We start from the raw sequence: 17,134 nt of genomic DNA on the forward strand, positions 1-17,134 counted from the left end.
AACTCCTGTGCCCTCCGTGGAGATGATCACATAGGAAAGGCAGCCAGATTTTGTTGAATGGGGAGTTGCATTTGCAGTTCATCTGGACAGAGAGAGAAAAGGAATTTAGAAATTTGAGAAAGTGCTTATTTCTTGTGAAAAATCCTACTTAGGGAAGGTCAGATAACCTTCAGATAAGTATCCAAGCTTTTAAATACTTATCTTAACCCATTGCTTTCAAGTATTTAAGGTTTTCTGTGAATTGGTGTGATAAGAGTAGCTGTGCAAAGTATACTATAAGTCTTTATCTATCTCACATGTGATCACACTGAGGGGTCATTTTCTGATAACCTGAAGTCATTGGGAGAAATATACAAGTTCACTGTCTCACCACAAAATAGAAACATTTCCAAGTTTTACAAGGAATTTCTCCTGACTCTGCACCCAAGGAAATGTACACCAAGTACAGAGTGCCCAATGGCAATGTGACTGTGTTCAACCTTGGTCACTCTGTAACGACAGCACACTCTTCCAGGCCTTTATGGTGTGACCACATGCTCCCACTACAGGGGCCACACCTACCTCCAACCTGGGCCACATCTCCTCATCCTACTGGCCTCACTCAAAAATCATGAGCCCTGTGACACCTCCACCTAGGACAGAGCCAGTGACTTCTTCCTGTGTAGCCTCTTGACTATGTGTGCCCCTGTTACCATTCTTACCTTCTTGTCTTGGTTTTCTTTGTAATCCTTCCGCCACCTAGTGAGGTGCTAAAAATTTAATATACCTCAGTACAAGATTATTTCCTGAGTGAATTCCTATGCCTTTGGAATATCCAGACTTAATTAACTCTATCTTCACACATAGGTATTGAGCAATCAGGAAATATAAGCATGAATTCTCATTTTAAATAAGCAACTAAAGTCTGATTTTTAAGTTAGTTGTATAAAATTATAATATTCCAGAGGGAGATAGAAATTTTAAATAGAAAAAAATCTACAATCCTATTACTTCATGGATTAGGCTTTTTTTTAAAAAAAAGTATCCATCTTTAATTATATACAATTCTTAAATGATTATAAGGTAACATGTAGTTAGTTTTATATTCATTTTGCTCACTTTCCACACTATAAGCATTTCCTATTGCCACATAATCTTCAGATTAACATTTAAATGCTCATATACTATCCCATCAAGTGGCTATAATTAAGTTAATTTAATTTCTTATGTTGTTGAGTATTTTATTTATTGCTTTTATTACTATTTTTGACTTAGCCACCAAAGCCTGTTAAATGTTAAGACTATTTTTAAATATAGTATTCTTTTAAGGTTCTGTTCCCAAAAGAGCAAGTCTGGAAAGATGAACATGGTATTGGTATTTGTTATCAGTGCTTAACTATCTTCTATTGTGGTTTTATGAGTTCACTGTGCCAGTAATACCTTCACTTCCATTTCATCTTTTGGTTCGTTTTGCTGATTTAGAAGATGCTTCTTTTATTTTGGAACCACTTATACTTTATTTCTTGGAGGATCCAATTTTTTCCAAAATCTTTTTTTTTTTAATTATATTTACTTCCATGTGACCTGTCTGTTCGTGGATTTTAGGGGGGTTCTGTTTTGTTGATTGGTTGGCTTAGCATTGTTTTGGAAAGGTTTTCTTTTGTCTTACTTGGTGTGTGTGTGTGTGTGTGTGTGTGTGTTTGTGTGTGTGTGTTTGTGTGTGTGTCCATTTACAAATTATGTATTCCAGCTGACTTTCTTACCAATTTCCATTAGCCTTTCATATACTATAAATACTTAACCTTTTACTGCAAAACAAAACAAAAAAAGAGTGGAAGACACTGACAGATAATTCTTTTTTAAAAAAAGAGAGAGAGAGAGAAAGAGAGAGAGAGAATTTTAATATTTATTTTTTAGTTCTCGGCAGACACAACATCTTTGTTTGTATGTGGTGCTGAGGATTGAACCCGGGCCGCACGCATGCCAGGCGAGCGCGCTACCGCTTGAGCCACATCCCCAGCCCCGACAGATAATTCTTAATGAAGTAGAAGACAACGGACTTTCTGACTCCCTTTCTCTTCTTTGGTGCCCTGATTCCCCCAAACTGCCCCTGAGCTTCAGCTAAGTTCAGGAGTAGATCTGGGATTTGAGGCTGTTGACTTAGTAAGGCACGAGATAACCAAGGTCCAATTGAAGACATGTGAAATAGATTGTGACATTGGTGGCACTTTCATCATCAGATAAGATCATATGTCCTCATAAAAATTCTCTGCTGTGGTCATTGTATTTGGGGAAGAAAAAGAGAGGCAACAACTTGACATTTGTCTAAGTCCCACCCCAGGTATTTATTGCTAAGTAACAGCCTACAATCTTCATTAGGACCATGATCATTGTTTCTCATGTCCTGATCTGACTGGACCCAGAAAGGCAGTTCTCACTGGAGTATCTCTAGGCTGTGGTTAGGGTGGCTGGAGCTGGAGACTCTCATATTTGATTGATGCTAGCTGTTGGCTGGGAATGTCCACGAGGACACCTTCACAGAGATTTCCCAGGTAGCCTGGGCTTCCTCACAACATGGGTTCCATCACAAACTGTCACCTTATACTACATTAGACAAAGTGGTCACAAGATCTTCCCAGGCCCAGGGGGTGGCAATACCAAATCTACCTCTTAGAGAGGCTCTGTGATAGCACATAGGACTAAAAAAAAAAAAAATTGTTAACCCATTTTGGGAAAATACGATCTGCCATAAAGCTTTTAGGGCATCATTCCATTAGAAGCTTCCTTCGTCTTTGAAAGGCCCTATTCTCCCCTCAGTCAAGGTTTCAGACTTCAGAAGCTTCTCATTAGCCACTTTGCCCTCCTGCAGGGCTGTATTCCCTGAGGTGCAGGAGGGGGATTATAGAAGGCTATCTTTCTCCTTCTCCAACCCTCCCTGCCAGAGACATGTTGAGGTGGTAAACAAACCCAAATATTTCTATAGTTAGATCACTCTGTTCATTCCTCTCTCTTCCACATTTCGTTTTAAAAGATCTTCTCAGAAAGTGTCTCTCAGTAACTGCTACAGGAAAAGAAAGGTATCTCCTGTCAGCTATCAAAGTAAGTAGTAGAATCTCTCTAGATAAAATAAAATGTGAAAAAATCGCTTAGATCAGTGATTCCAAACCTAGATGTACATAATACTAATTGAAGAGCATCTTGGAAGCTCAGGTTTTAATTTTGCTTCAGTTTCTGTAACGTTGATAATCACCCAGATGATTCTCTTGCAAGTGGTCTAGATACCACACTGAGGAAGGCTTCCTCTGTCAGCTCAAGGAAAGAATGAAGCACTGGCTTCAGAAGCTTGTCACAATAGAACCACATCTGTGCAATGCTGGGTACCTCCTTTGTTTGATCTTGGATTGCACTTGGAGACCTGGTTATTCCTGGTTACCATACTATTCTCTTCTTCCTCCTCTTTGCCCCCCTCTCTCCACTCACTCCTCACTTTCCTAAGCACAAGACCCATATAAGCAACATCCCTTTGGATAGTGTGACTTGCATGACCTTAAGGACCTCCAAATCAGCATATCCAAATCCAACAAATATCTCCCCTGATCCATCCATCCTTTTAACACTGACTTTCAGTGTTGCTACCTCCAGCTACCTGGTCACAATAGTCTCCTTCCTCCTCTTCCATCCCCATATCCAGTGAAGCCACAAATCCTATTGAGACTAACTACAAAATTATTACAAATTCTGCTAAATGTGTCTTCCTTCTTCCATCCCTGCCTTGAGGAGAAGTAAATATGGGTCCTGGTCATGTTACTTTAATTGAGAGGCATTAAATAAAACAGAAGTAGTATGGGGAAAGGAAGGAGGCTACTTGGGTTGAGGCATGTAGAGTGGAGCAGACAGGAAATAAATAACTGGGCATCTGCTTAAAAGATAACATGAAGCAGACATAGCAGGCTATCAAGGGCAGGGAGGTGTAGAAAATTTCTGAGAATTCTGCTGGAAGATAGAGCCTATCTTGAGATCCCTGAAATATGTGGGTATTTCCCCTCACCCCAGCAGCATGACCTACTATTCCTGCCTGAGGTGGCCTTTGGCATCTCCATCCCAGACTGTTGCAGTAGCTCTCAGACTACTCTCGCTGACTTCAGGCTCTTCTCCTGCACCCATTCTCTACACCAGTGTTGGCTGATCATTCTAAGCGTTCATCTGGCCCTGTCTCTCTTTTTCAGTTGCTACTTAGGATCAAGAGCAATGGTGTTCAAAGTTAACCCCTAGAACATCAGCATCAGGACCACCTGGGCACTAGGTGAAATGCAAATTCTTAGGTCCTACCCCAGATCTACCAAATCATAGACTCTGGGGATAAGGCCCAGAAACCTGTGTTTTAACAAGTCCTACAAGGTATATTCTGATGTTCCTCAGATTAGGAGGCCTATGACCCAAACTGCTGCTGGGGCATCCTTCAGGTGATCCCTGCCTTCCTCTCTGTTGGTCTCCTCTCACCAACAGGTGCCCATGCATCCTGATGCCACCCCTAAGTTTTCCAGAGCTCTCCCAGGGGACCCTGCTTTCACACGTGTTGCTTTCCCTTCTGAAAATGTTTCTGCTCAATAAGCTCCCCCATAAGTTCATACTCCAGCTTTTACCTACCTTAGGATCTCCTTGTGTGTTCCCACATGTCTCTAACATGACCTGGACTGACTTTCACATTGCTAGAGTTGTGTTTTACATGCCATTCCCTGCTTTGCTGCATCTCAACTGTATGTTCCAAGGACAAAGTCATATTCTAATCCTCTCTGATCTGAAAGCTCAGAACAAAACATGCACGTGGTCAGAGGGCTGATAAATATGTATTACCTGAGAAAGTGACTGACTGGTCAGCCAACTGACTCAATCCCCAACTTAGGAAGAAAAATGAGGCTTTAAATAAGCAGCAAATATTTATTTGTCTGCCAGGATGCTTTTAAACTATATTATTATATTTTACAATATTTCTGTGACCTCTACCCAGTCATATCAAGTAGCTGTCCAATAGTAGTTCTTCACCATACCTCGTGGGTTAGACATGGGTCCTAGGGTAAAGAGAGCAATAGAATGGGCAAAAGACCAAGGTAAAGGAGAAAGAGATATGGTGCAACAATTATTCCTTTTTGTAGGCCTATTAAAGTAATGTGGTGATAGTTCCATACCTTAGTTGTAACATTTTAATTTGTTTCCCATACCCTTATTTAAGACTAAGCCTGATTTTGTTTGATGCAGTTCACAGGCTATTTTGCATGATTAGTTATTTTTTTATTGTTGTTGATTATTGAAAGTCACCATATTTGAAATTCAGCCTAGCTTTCAAAAAAAAAAAGTCAAATAATCTAGACATACTTCTCTTGCTAATTGTTTTGTCTATCTTTTGGGAATTTTAAGCCTTCCTTTTCTGACTTTCAAGATAATTCTTTACAGATTCTTGTCTGATTCAGAGCATTGGCCTCCCACAAGGAGAAAAAAAAAGTTAATTCCATCTTTCCATTTTCTAATGCAAAGGTATCAAAATATTCAGCGGACCATTGCAACAGAAAGATCTGAAGAAGATTCTGGCAGCCAAAGCTGTGAGCAAGTCCCAGCTGGAGGAGGTGGAGGTGGAGGGAGTGACTCAGAGGCTGAATCTCCCCAATCAAGCTTAGGTATTGGAAATGGGGGTCCCCATATACTAGTGGGGGCATCCAACAGCTGTGTGACAGAAGTGTACAAGTCCTTCACCATACCTCATGGGTTAGACATGGGTCCTAGGGTAAAGAGAGCAACAGAATGGGCAAAAGACCAAGGTAGAAGAGAAAGAGGTATGGTGCAAACAAGGTAAAGCAGACAATGGAGCTTCCCCCTCCAGGAAACTTAGGAGATACAGATCCACAGTGAAGAGAATACCACCAATATGGCTGGTGAGATACAAAAGCACATGGATTCAGGGGATGGAGTTAAGTTTGCCACAATATTTGTGTACCAAGGCAGCTTTTGTGGTGGCTTAATCCTTTGTTGTTAAATAAATATATCTGTTGGTGTCCTAAGGGTTTTCCACATACAAATAAAACATGCTATAAAAATTCACACTCTATTTCAAATGAGCCATGTGACAACACTAGGAGCAATTACTTTGCATTTAGAAGAAAATTCAGTTCTCCCCTGGGAAGAACTTGGGCAGAAAGAGGTTTTCTAGCAGGTTTCTGGTTATGTACACCATGCAAGAGTATTTTTTTTTAATCTACTACAGTATGCATTCACTCAGGGTCCAGTTTTCCTGATTTTTATTCTTCAAATTGAGTTCTACTCAGACAAGGATATTCAAAAACCATGAGACTGGCTTCCACTTTTTATACCCACAACAATATAAGATTACCACAGTGGCATCTTAAGTAATTCACTTTCTCTTTGAAATGGGTTAAATGATGGCAATTTTCTTCACCAAAAGAAGGCTCAGAGAGAGTCTCACCAAGCAGACATTGTGATTCCCATCCTGCCAGCTCTCCACCATCAACAGCAACACGGATGTTGGACATTTTCATGTGATCTCCTAAATGCACATACAGTTTCAGCAACCATTTTAATTGCTTCCATTCTATTCAATTCTCTAGACATACTTACCAAACTGACTAGTGTGAGTTTTTCTGTTATTAATTTCATTGTTTGGCCTTCTGAGAGAGACGTGGTACACTGATCCAGTAATTAGAAACATGAAGAAAAAAGAAAGAGGACATTGATTTCTGAGTTTGGCATTGGATCACTTGGCATTTACTGTGTAACAAACCATCCACAGATTTAGTGGTTTACACTCGAAACCACACATTCATCTAGCAGTTCTGTGGGTTGTCGATGTGAGCCAAGCTCAGCTGGGTGGGTCCTCAGGATGCTGCTGGGCTCACACAGATAAATGTCTTGGATCAAATGTTGTATTGGCTGTGGGCTGGCTGGTGTGAGACGACCTCAGATGGGTGATTTGTCTCTATTCCCCATCATTTATCTCTCAGAAGGCTAGTTCAAGTTGTTTTCCTAGTGGTAGCAGGGATATGAGACACACAGAACTTTCTGAAACTCTGACGTGTCACTTCTGCTACAATCTACTAAGTGAAGCAAGGTACAAGGCCAACACCAATCCAATTTAATAAGGATTATTGCTACAAAGTCCCTTTGCAGAGGGGTATAGATACAAGGAGGGGGAAAATTGTGACCCTTTTTGCAGAATCTGTCATAAACTATGGTTTTCAACTTGTAATGAAAATAAGAAAAAAATCATCAGGATAAATGGGAGGAGATGTTAGAAGATTTGTGCCTACCTGAAATGATGGAGGAATGCTACTAGGAAATAATGATTCTTAACTGGCTTACAGAAAGTGATACAAGTTGAGCATCCCTAATCCCCAAATCCAAAATCTGATATGCTCCAAAAAAAATAAAACCTTTTGAGCACCAACATGATACCACAAATGGAAAATTCCACACCATGAAACACAGATTCATGTACAAAATTATTAAAAATAATGTATAAAATTAACTTCAGTCTCGGTGTATACAGTGTGGATGAAACTTAAAAGAATTTCATGTGTAGACATGGGTCCCATCCCCAAGACATCTCATTAAGGATCTGCAAATATTCTGAATCTGGAAAAAAATTTGAAACACTCTGTTTCCAAGCATTTCTGTAAGGGATGCTTTACCGGTATGACACCTGGTCACATTGCTATTCAAAACAAGTTCTGCTGTGCAGGTAGAGATCTGTGTGCTACTGCTGTGGGAAAAGAAAAAAAAAAAAACAGGTTTGAAACTACTTTTTTTCTAAATGTATTCTGTTGATTTACTTCACTTTTTCCAGATCAGAGGAGAGAAGGGTCACTTTCTCCAGTTAACTCACAAAAAATCACCTTGCTGCTGCAGTCCCCAGCCGTCAAGTTCATCACCAACCCAGAATTCTTCACTGTGCTGCATGCCAATTATGTGAGTGTTCCAAGAGCAGAGGAGGCCTGGCCTGGCTCCATCAAGACCCCAGACAAACTTTGTAAAGTCATTTGATAGATCCAAAAGACTAGAATTTTGCACCATACAAGAAGGGGGAAAAAACCCAATATATTCTTTTCACTGTGAGTCTCCCAATAAGTAAAAAGCCTGGATTTGGAAATACTGTTGTTTCTTTAGTTTTTTTGTTAGGCTCATGTCAGTGAAAGTACTTTGGAAACAAATACTCATTTTTATTATTGTTAAAACTTTAAAAGAACATGAAATGAATAGATGCCCTTCATTATGAGCTATTTAATGCAATCATTTTCACTGAAGAAATTTTAAAATAGATTTTTTTCCTAGATGTAGAAAACATCCTTTGGATGCAGTTTTTCAAATATCAGGCTAATATTGAACTGGATGTGATTTTATTATGCACTTTTTTTTCATTGCATTTTTTTTTATTGGTCGTTCATAACATTACATAGTTCTTAATACATCATATTACACGGTTTGATTCAAGTGGATTATGAACTCCCGCTTTTACCCCGTATACAAATTGCTGTATCACATCAGTTACCCTTCCATTGATTGACATATTGCCTTTCTAGTGTCTGATGTATTCTGCTGTCTGTCCTATTGTCTACTATCCCCCCCTCCCTTTTCATTGCATTTTTAGAGGGTATTTTTAAAAGAACAATGGCACAATATCACTCTATTTGTTAATTTCCCATTTAACAACACTGCAGATCAGGCACAGTTTAGGTGCTGGAATCACAAAGACAGATTAAGGTGACACATAAGAACTAGGTGTCTTTTTTAGGGGATGATGACATCCAAAGTAATCAGCTTAACAAAACAGGGCAGGGCCAAACTGAAAGAAGACAAAGTTCCCGGAGAGCTTAAAGAAGCAGAAGGAGACAGGTGCATTGAATCTGGAAGGTAGAAAGTGGTTAGGAAGAAGTCCAGGCAGAGGGACAATGTGTTCTCTATTAGTATGTTTGGGACAGCTATAAAGGTTCCAGAGTGGCCCAAGTGGGAGAGGCTACAGACAGGGAGAGAGAGCTGGAGAATCATCAGCAGACTCCTGGTAAGCCATGCAAAGGATCCTGGATCTACTTCAATGGGCAACAGGAACCCACGGTGCTCTTAGGCATTGAGGCTTCGTAACCACACAGTTGATGAAGCATTCTCTCTGGCAACAGAGCACAGGGAAAGACTGAGGGGCCAAGACTAGAGGCCAATTCAACTGCTCAAGGGAGAGATGATGGAGGCCCAACCTAAGGAAGTGGCTGGGAGCATGGCAAGGAATAACTGCCTTCAGAGAGATTTCTCAGGGAATCAATTGACTTTGAGTCCCCTGTGGTTGTGGGTGGAATGAAGATGAGGAATTAAGAAAGACTGAGCCAGGTGTGGTGGCATACACCTGTAATTCCAGCGGCTCGGGAGGCTGAGGCAAGAAGATTGCCAGTTTAAAGCCAGCCTCAGCAAAAGTGAGGCGCTAAGCAACCCTGTATCTCAATAAAATACAAAATAGGGCTGGGGATGTGGCTCAGTGATTGAGTACTCCTGAGTTCAATCTCCAGTATCCACACCCCCCACAAAAAAAACAAAAGACTAGTTTCAAAACAGCAGTTTCCACTTTGGGTGCCTGAATTTAGATGATAATGATTCCATAAGGCAAGAGCCATAATTTGATGAGGTTATCTCAGTTCTGGCTTGGGAAAAGGGGGACCACTGATTGGATACAGAGCAGATTCCCAGTGCTGCATTGGAGAGACACAAATGGAGAATAAGTATGGCAGATACTGATGCCCTGGCACTCAGGACTGGGCACAAGGTGAGTGTGAACTCACCTTGTTGGTGGGTCAGCCTCTCTGGTTTCCACAGAGTCTATTCTTTTACTGCACACACATAAGCACGCGCACACACACACACACACACACACACACACCAGCCCTATGTTCCATAAAATTGTCATTTGGCATATTTAGAAATTCCTAAAACATTCTTTGTTTCCTCTCATCCCCTGATCTCTACACACACAAAGTTTTACATAGGATTCGAAGGACTGAGACACTTCTGTAGTCCAGCCTGAAGTCCCCACAGATCCTAAATTACTACCCTTTGTTAGATAAGAAGAAAGGCAGACTTGTACTGTCAGAGAAGGGATATGAGGGGACAGGAGTGAAGCTCAGAGAGGTAGAAGAAGGTGTGAGGGAGCTTTACATGACTGTCCAAGGCTGCCAAGAGTTGGGTAGAATTAGAATGATATATGTGTGTTAATAATCAATGCACGATTACTTCTTAGGCAAGAACTCTGCTTCTGAGGCCTCTATCTCAAGCTCACTATAAATTGCTGTGTAGCAATCACATTACGTCATGTTTAAATGCTCCAAGTGTACTCAGTCTGTTTTTCCAAATTTCCCACTCTCGACTCCCATTCTCCCTGAACCTGTCTCAGAGTGCCTACCGAGTCTTCACCAGTAGCACCTGCTTAAAGCACATGATTCTGAAAGTCCGAAGAGATGCTCGCAATTTTGAACGCTACCAGCACAATCGGGACTTGGTGAATTTCATCAACATGTTCGCAGACACTCGGCTGGAACTGCCCCGAGGCTGGGAGATCAAAACAGACCAGCAGGGGAAGGTGAGTGTGATGAATGCGTGAGGCTTTCGTGGAATGCTCTGATTCACCAAGAAAAGGACTGGTGAGAATGAGGAGGTGGGTTGTCGGGGAAGAAGGTTTTTGTGCCTCAGAGCTACATTTGGCCTTCAGGAGGAAAGGGGGTGATAACTATCCACATCAGGGTTTCTCAAGCTCAGCACTGTTTTGGAGGGTAGCTGGGCAGAGACAACTTCTTGTGCATAATGAGATGTTAGCCAGCATCTCTAGCCTCTGCCCACCAGATACCAATAGAACACTTCCTAAATGGTGACATTGTGGTGTGTCCCCTGGGCAGTGAAGATCATGCTTGGTTGAGAACTACTGTCTACATCTTTATAAATTTGTATTTGGGGAATGGAAAACAAGATTCTCTCCAGTGGCAGATTATTGGGTTACCTTCTTAGACAGCTAACTCTCAGTAGATAGCATTACTGTTTAAATGGGGAATGACATTATTGCATTCCTTGTGATTTCCCTAATAAATCTTCAATTCTCCTTAAAATCTCCTACCAAACAGGAATGGGGTGAACTGGGTCTGTGCCAGGTTTCTGGCCTGCATTTTGGTTCTATGTGATCTTAATCCAAATGCTTTGGAAATCTAGCTGAGTCTGCCAGAGTAAGAATATTTTCTCTTAATCATCTTGATGTATATATGGAACAGGCCAAGCAACTTACCAAAGACCTGTTCCTGCAAAAACTTTTATGAACTTCGCTAAATAAAATCCCTCCTTTGATGATCTCTGAGTGGGAAGCCGCACTGGACAGTTCCTTGCCTCCTTGTGTACCTACAAAGCCATAGTTCCCCAAAAGGACCCTGTAGGTCATCTTTGTCCCCTTGGAGCCACAGATCCTGCTCCTACAAGTCCATAAGCATGCCTGAGAACCAGAACGCTCTACAGCATGTGGGCAAAGAATATGCCACGAATGCAAGTCCCATCCTGTGCATTATGGGATGTTTAGCAGCATCTTTGGGCCAAATCTCTGGGCCCTTCTGAAGCCAGGAGTGAGTTGCACGAGTGGTTAGGGATATGCCTTATATAGTAGTAAAGCCACCATAGTTAGAATGTACTGCCTGGGACCTTTTTAGTTAGTGGCTGTGGTCTCCACTGGGAAAAATGACAGGAATTTATATTATGACAGCTTGCAGATATGCCTTGGGGTGGGAAATAAAGCCTGAGCCAGAATAGAAAATAAAGGAGCATCTTATCAGAGCCAGACACACCTAGTGCTCAGTAGTCTTCAGCAGCCACATTTACACATATTGCTTGACCAAGATGCCAAGAAAACACCACTATGAATCAGTGGACCAAAAGGCAGTGTTTATCATGCAAAAGCACACACTTATGTAAACAACTTGCTCAGCCTCAGATTTCTATGGCTGCAGCTTTTGCACAGGGACAGGGAGGCCCCCAAATGCAATAAGGCTCTGGCTCTCCATCTTACACACAGCAGATGACACGGTCACCTGCAGGTCATCATACTGAGAGAGGGCACAGTGGCTGAGATACACACCAAAATTTTAGTCTGTTTGTATAATTTTAGCTTGAATGCATATTAAAGAGTTTCTGGCAAGACAGTTTTCTCCTAAAATTCTGTTTTGTGAAATGAAATATCATATGCAGAAAAGAAAAAAAAATCTGAATTTGAAATGAGAAGATTGTGTTTTACTTTCCATTTAATACAAACACTGTATGACCACACACACACACACACACACACACACATTTTCACCAATTGTTTATTGCTTTAAAACACACTCATAAGTGGTAATGTTTTGAACGACCAATAATAAAAAAATAAAAAAAATTAAAAAAAAAAATAAGTGGCAGAAAGAATTTCCAAGGCATAACATGTACTGAACTGGAGCTTTAGTCCCATATTTGAAATGTACTATCACAGTTTATTTATGGTGGTCAGACAAGAGGATAGGGAGGAAAAATGGGTGTAGTCCTGTGAAAGAGGACTGGTCCAACTCATCCCAAACAAATCACCCTAGGCAAGTCACTCCACTTTTATGAGCCTTTTTTTGTTTTGTTTTGTTTTTGCTTTTCATAAATAGCAATAATAATGCCTCTTTGGCCTTCATGATTTTATAAACAGAGGCAAAGAATAAATAAATTAATGTGAGAATTCACCATGGCAGGTGGGCAGCATCTGCCACTCGTCCTCTGAATACTGTAGCAAAGGTCCACTGCGGGGGGGCGGGGAGAAACATAGGGGAAAGAGACCCCCTCATTGCCAAAGTCCATTAATGATGAGAATTGATTGAGAAAAACATTTTTGGAACACAGCCTACAAGCTCAACCCTCTAACTTGGAAAGAATGTATTGTACGGGAGACTAAGAGTTAGGAACACAATTCAACAAAAAACGAAATGATATAGCTCACTGTAAAAAGAGCCATCTTCACCACTGGCCAAACGAGGGTCCACAGTACCAAAATCACCTTCTTGTCCCTACCCTGACCAGTCTGCTTCTTGCTTTATCTATATATTCAGAGATAACAACCTTCACTTTTATTATGCATCCTGGCGGGAAGCAGAAGGGCTGGAGAAAGCTGTTGGGAATGTTTGAATGTAGAGTCATCCCTCAAAGGAAGCTAGAAAGAGCTCCGAGCTGAGCCATGACACTTCAGAAGGACTGCAGCAAAGACAAAAATGCCAACTATCTCCTTTGTCATTGGGAGAAAGGAGGACATGCCTCCTGCCCAAGTTCCATGAAGACTGCCTGTGGACCTCACAGATGGCCTCAGGTCTAAGCAGAAGGGGACAGTTACCCTCAAGGGAGGGTGTGAGGCTTTGGGCCCCATGGGGTACTGCCTGGTGGCAGGCATGGGCCTGAGGTGGCCTCCACTATGAAATAGATAGATAACAGGACAAGAAGGAGCCTGTGAAGAGCTGCTTCCACCATGTGAAGGAAACAAAAAGCAGAAAACAAGATGAGAAGCAGCAGACCAAAGAAAGCGGGCTAAAAAAATAAACACTGTTGAATTTTAGGGAAAACCAAACTAACAACTTGGGGGTAAAACAGAGCAGAAATGACGCTAAGGGAAATCAAGTCACTTAACAGAGCATGCGAACGTGGAAACAGCACTCAAAGCAGAAGGAACCACACCTTCCCATGGTCCTTAACCCATACACCCCACTAGATACTTTGCATTGTCCTCTTCATTGTCTATTTACTTTTTTTCTTTTTTGCGGGGGTGGGGGGAACCAGAGATTGAAATCTGGGACACTCAACCACTGAGTCACATCCCCAGCCCTATTTAGAGACAGGGTCTCACTGAGTTGCTTAGAGCCTCACTTTTGGTGAGGCTGGCATTGAACTTGTGATTCTCCTGCCTCAGCCTCCCAAGCCGCTGGGATTACAAGTGTGTGCCAACATGCCCAGCACTCACTGTCTATTTCTTCTGGCTTGATTTTAAGCTCCTCGAAGGCAGGAATCAGTTTTGCTCACTGATGAAACCCCAAGAACCTCTTACCTTAGTTTGGGATGAATGACTTACAGAGGTTCCTGAAGAAGAAACCAGAATATAATAAGTACAGCAACAGTAACTGAATAGTAAATATTGACATTGATTAAATTAAATATGTAAATGTTAAATAAATATTTAAATAAAATTTCGCTAGACTACAATAAATTATTCAAGTGGGCAGATTAATTCATGGATTTACAGTAAAAATCGTTACATATACTGCATAAAGAGGTAAAATCACTATCAATAAAATATTTTTCAAACAAAACAAATTAGTTAAAATAAATTCTCTATCTGTATATGCTCTGGAATGTCTTTAAATAGACGTTTCCTAAAAATCTTGTCAAAACATACCCATCATAATATAAAAGTTACCTAGAAAAGAGTAAAACTCAGACAATTTCAAGTTTCCCATCCAAACACTAAACTGTAGAAATCCACAGAGCAACCACTGCAAGATATTCCTAAGAAAAGGTTGCAGCCCAGTCGTCCTATTATTTGGTCATTTATGTATGAAGACAACAGAAAACCAATCTCATGTGCAATATCAGAGCTGAACCTATTCTCTCACCTATCCTGATCAAATGCCAAAGCCATTCTCCAGATGGATCATTTACGAAGCAAAACAAGAAATTTTAAAAAAATGGGAAAATCGTAATAGAAAAAGGACTCATGGTGAACATTCAAGTTAATCTAATACAGAAATGTAAATTATGACTGTTACAAGGCTTTAAAATATACCAGAAACCTGAGTAAAATATGGGAAAAGATGCATAATTAAATTGGAAGAGTGTATTCTAACTATCTGGATCAACATTCCCAGACTGGAATAAAACGATGAGGAAGTGACAAGAGAGCGACCCTAAGGAAGGAAGGAAAGTTGTGCTAAAGTTGTGCTAAACTCCAAGCAGGTGCAAGGAGGGTCAAATTGGGTAATTTACAAAACAAAGGTTAAATCCAGTTATTTGACAAACTTAACAGGCAACTATGTGTACCATGTAAAACAAGGTCTTTCTCTTCCAAATTCCTACAAAAGTTAAAATCAAACAAAATATATCTGTGTAGCAAAACACACACACAAAAAAAAAGTGTCCACAAAGAAATTGTAAATAATAAAAATAAGATAACAAAAGTAAAGCCAAACATAGGACTTATGCTAATAGGTAGGTATAGGGTAAAAGTCACATACCAAAAGGAAAATGCTTTCAGATTTAGTGTCAAACAGATTCAACTTATAAAAAAGACATACCTAAGTAATGATTCAGGAAGTTTAAAAATAAAAGAATAAATATTAACATGGAGTGAAAACAATAACAGAAGAATAATTGGTGGTATATTCATATATTAAGGAGAGTTCAAATCTATAATCATTAAATGTGATCAGTGAAAGATTTAATATTAATCAGTGACAAAGTTAAAATAAATAAACAATGATCATATAACTTCTAAGTCAAACACCACTATTATTACTATTATTTTACTTGTTCTAATTAGTTATACATGCCAATAGAATGCATTTTGATACATCATACATAAATGGGGTATAATTTCTCATCCTTCTGGTTGGACATGATGTAGAGTTACATAGGTTGTATAATTATATATGTACCTAGGGTAATAATGTCCAATTCATTCTACTATTATTACTATTCCCAGACCCCCTCCACTCCCTTCACTACCTTCTGTCTAACCCAAAGTACCTCTATTCTCCCCACACCTTATTATAAATTAGCAACTGCATATCAGAGAAAACACTGGGCCTTTGGATATTTGGGATTGATTTATTTCACTTAGCATGATAGTCTCCAGTTCCATCCATTTACCAGAAAATGTCATCATTCCATTCTTCTTTAAGGCTGAGTAATATTCCATTGTGTATATATACCACAGTTTCTCTACCTGTTCATCTGTTGAAGGGCACCTAGGTTGGTTCCATAGTTCAGCAATTGTGAATTGAGCTCTATAAACATTGATGTGGCTGTGTCACTGTAGTATGCTGATTTTAAGTCCTTTGGGTATAAACTGAGGAGTGGAATAACTGTGTCAAATGGTAATTCCATTCCAAGTTTTCTGAGGAATCTCCATACTGCTTTCCATAGTGGTTGCACCAATTTACAGTCCCACAAGCAATGTATGAGTGTATCTTTTAACCCACATCCTCGCCAACACTTATTGTTCCTTATAATTGCCATTCTGACTGGAATGAGATGGAATCTCAGTGTAGTTTGATTTGCATTTCTCTAATTTGCATTGCTCTAATTGAGATGTTGTAACTTTTTTCACATATTTGTAGATCAATTTTACTTCTGTGAAGTATCTGTGAAGTTCCTTAGCCGGTTTATAGATTGAGTTATTTGTTTTTTGTTTTTGGGTTTTTTTTTTTGTGTGTGTGTGTTGTTTTTTGAGTTCTTTATATATCCTGGAGATTAATGTTCTGTCTGAGGTGCCTGTAGTAAAGATTTTCTCCCATTCTGTAGGCTCTCTCTTCACATTATTGATTGTTTCCTTTGCTGTAAAGAAGCTTTTTAGTTTTAATCCATTCCATTTATTGATTCTTGATTTTACTTTGAGCACTTCAGGAGTCTTATTAGGGAAATCAATACCTAAGCTGACATGGTGGAGATTTGGGCCCACTTTTTCTTCTATTAGGCACAGAATCTCTGTTCTAGTGCCTAAATCCTTGTCCCACTTTGAGTTGAGGTTTTTTCAGGTTGAGAGATAGGGGTTTAATTTCAGTTTGCTACATATGGATTTCCAGTTTTTCCAGCACCATTTGTTGAAGAGGATATCTTTTTCTATAATGTATATTTTTGGCACCTTTGTTTAGTATGAGATAAGTGCATTTATGTGGATGTGTCTCTGTGTCTTCTATTCTGTACCATTGGTCTACATATCTGTTTTGGTGACAATATTATGCCATTTTTTGGTGCCAATACCATGCCATTTGACTCTGTAGTACAATTTGAAGTATGGTATAGGGATGCCTCCTGCTTCACTTTTCTTGCTAAGGATTACTTTGGCTATTCTGAGTCTCTTGTT

At 40.0% G+C, this 17,134-nt stretch overlaps 1 protein-coding gene across 1 annotated transcript in view; it reads left to right on the forward strand.

The window, feature by feature from the left end:
- Hecw1 (HECT, C2 and WW domain containing E3 ubiquitin protein ligase 1) overlaps positions 1-17,134 on the forward strand; it is a 287,449-nt gene that overhangs the window by 179,770 nt on the left and 90,545 nt on the right. The window contains exons 12-14 of the mRNA XM_026410640.2: positions 5,512-5,651; positions 7,832-7,953; positions 10,418-10,603. Of these exons, the coding sequence (XP_026266425.2) occupies positions 5,512-5,651; positions 7,832-7,953; positions 10,418-10,603 (448 nt within the window). The remainder of the gene's footprint in view (positions 1-5,511; positions 5,652-7,831; positions 7,954-10,417; positions 10,604-17,134) is intronic.

The sequence above is a fragment of the Urocitellus parryii genome, chromosome 3 (assembly GCF_045843805.1).
Source record: "Urocitellus parryii isolate mUroPar1 chromosome 3, mUroPar1.hap1, whole genome shotgun sequence".
Lineage (NCBI taxonomy): Eukaryota > Metazoa > Chordata > Mammalia > Rodentia > Sciuridae > Urocitellus > Urocitellus parryii.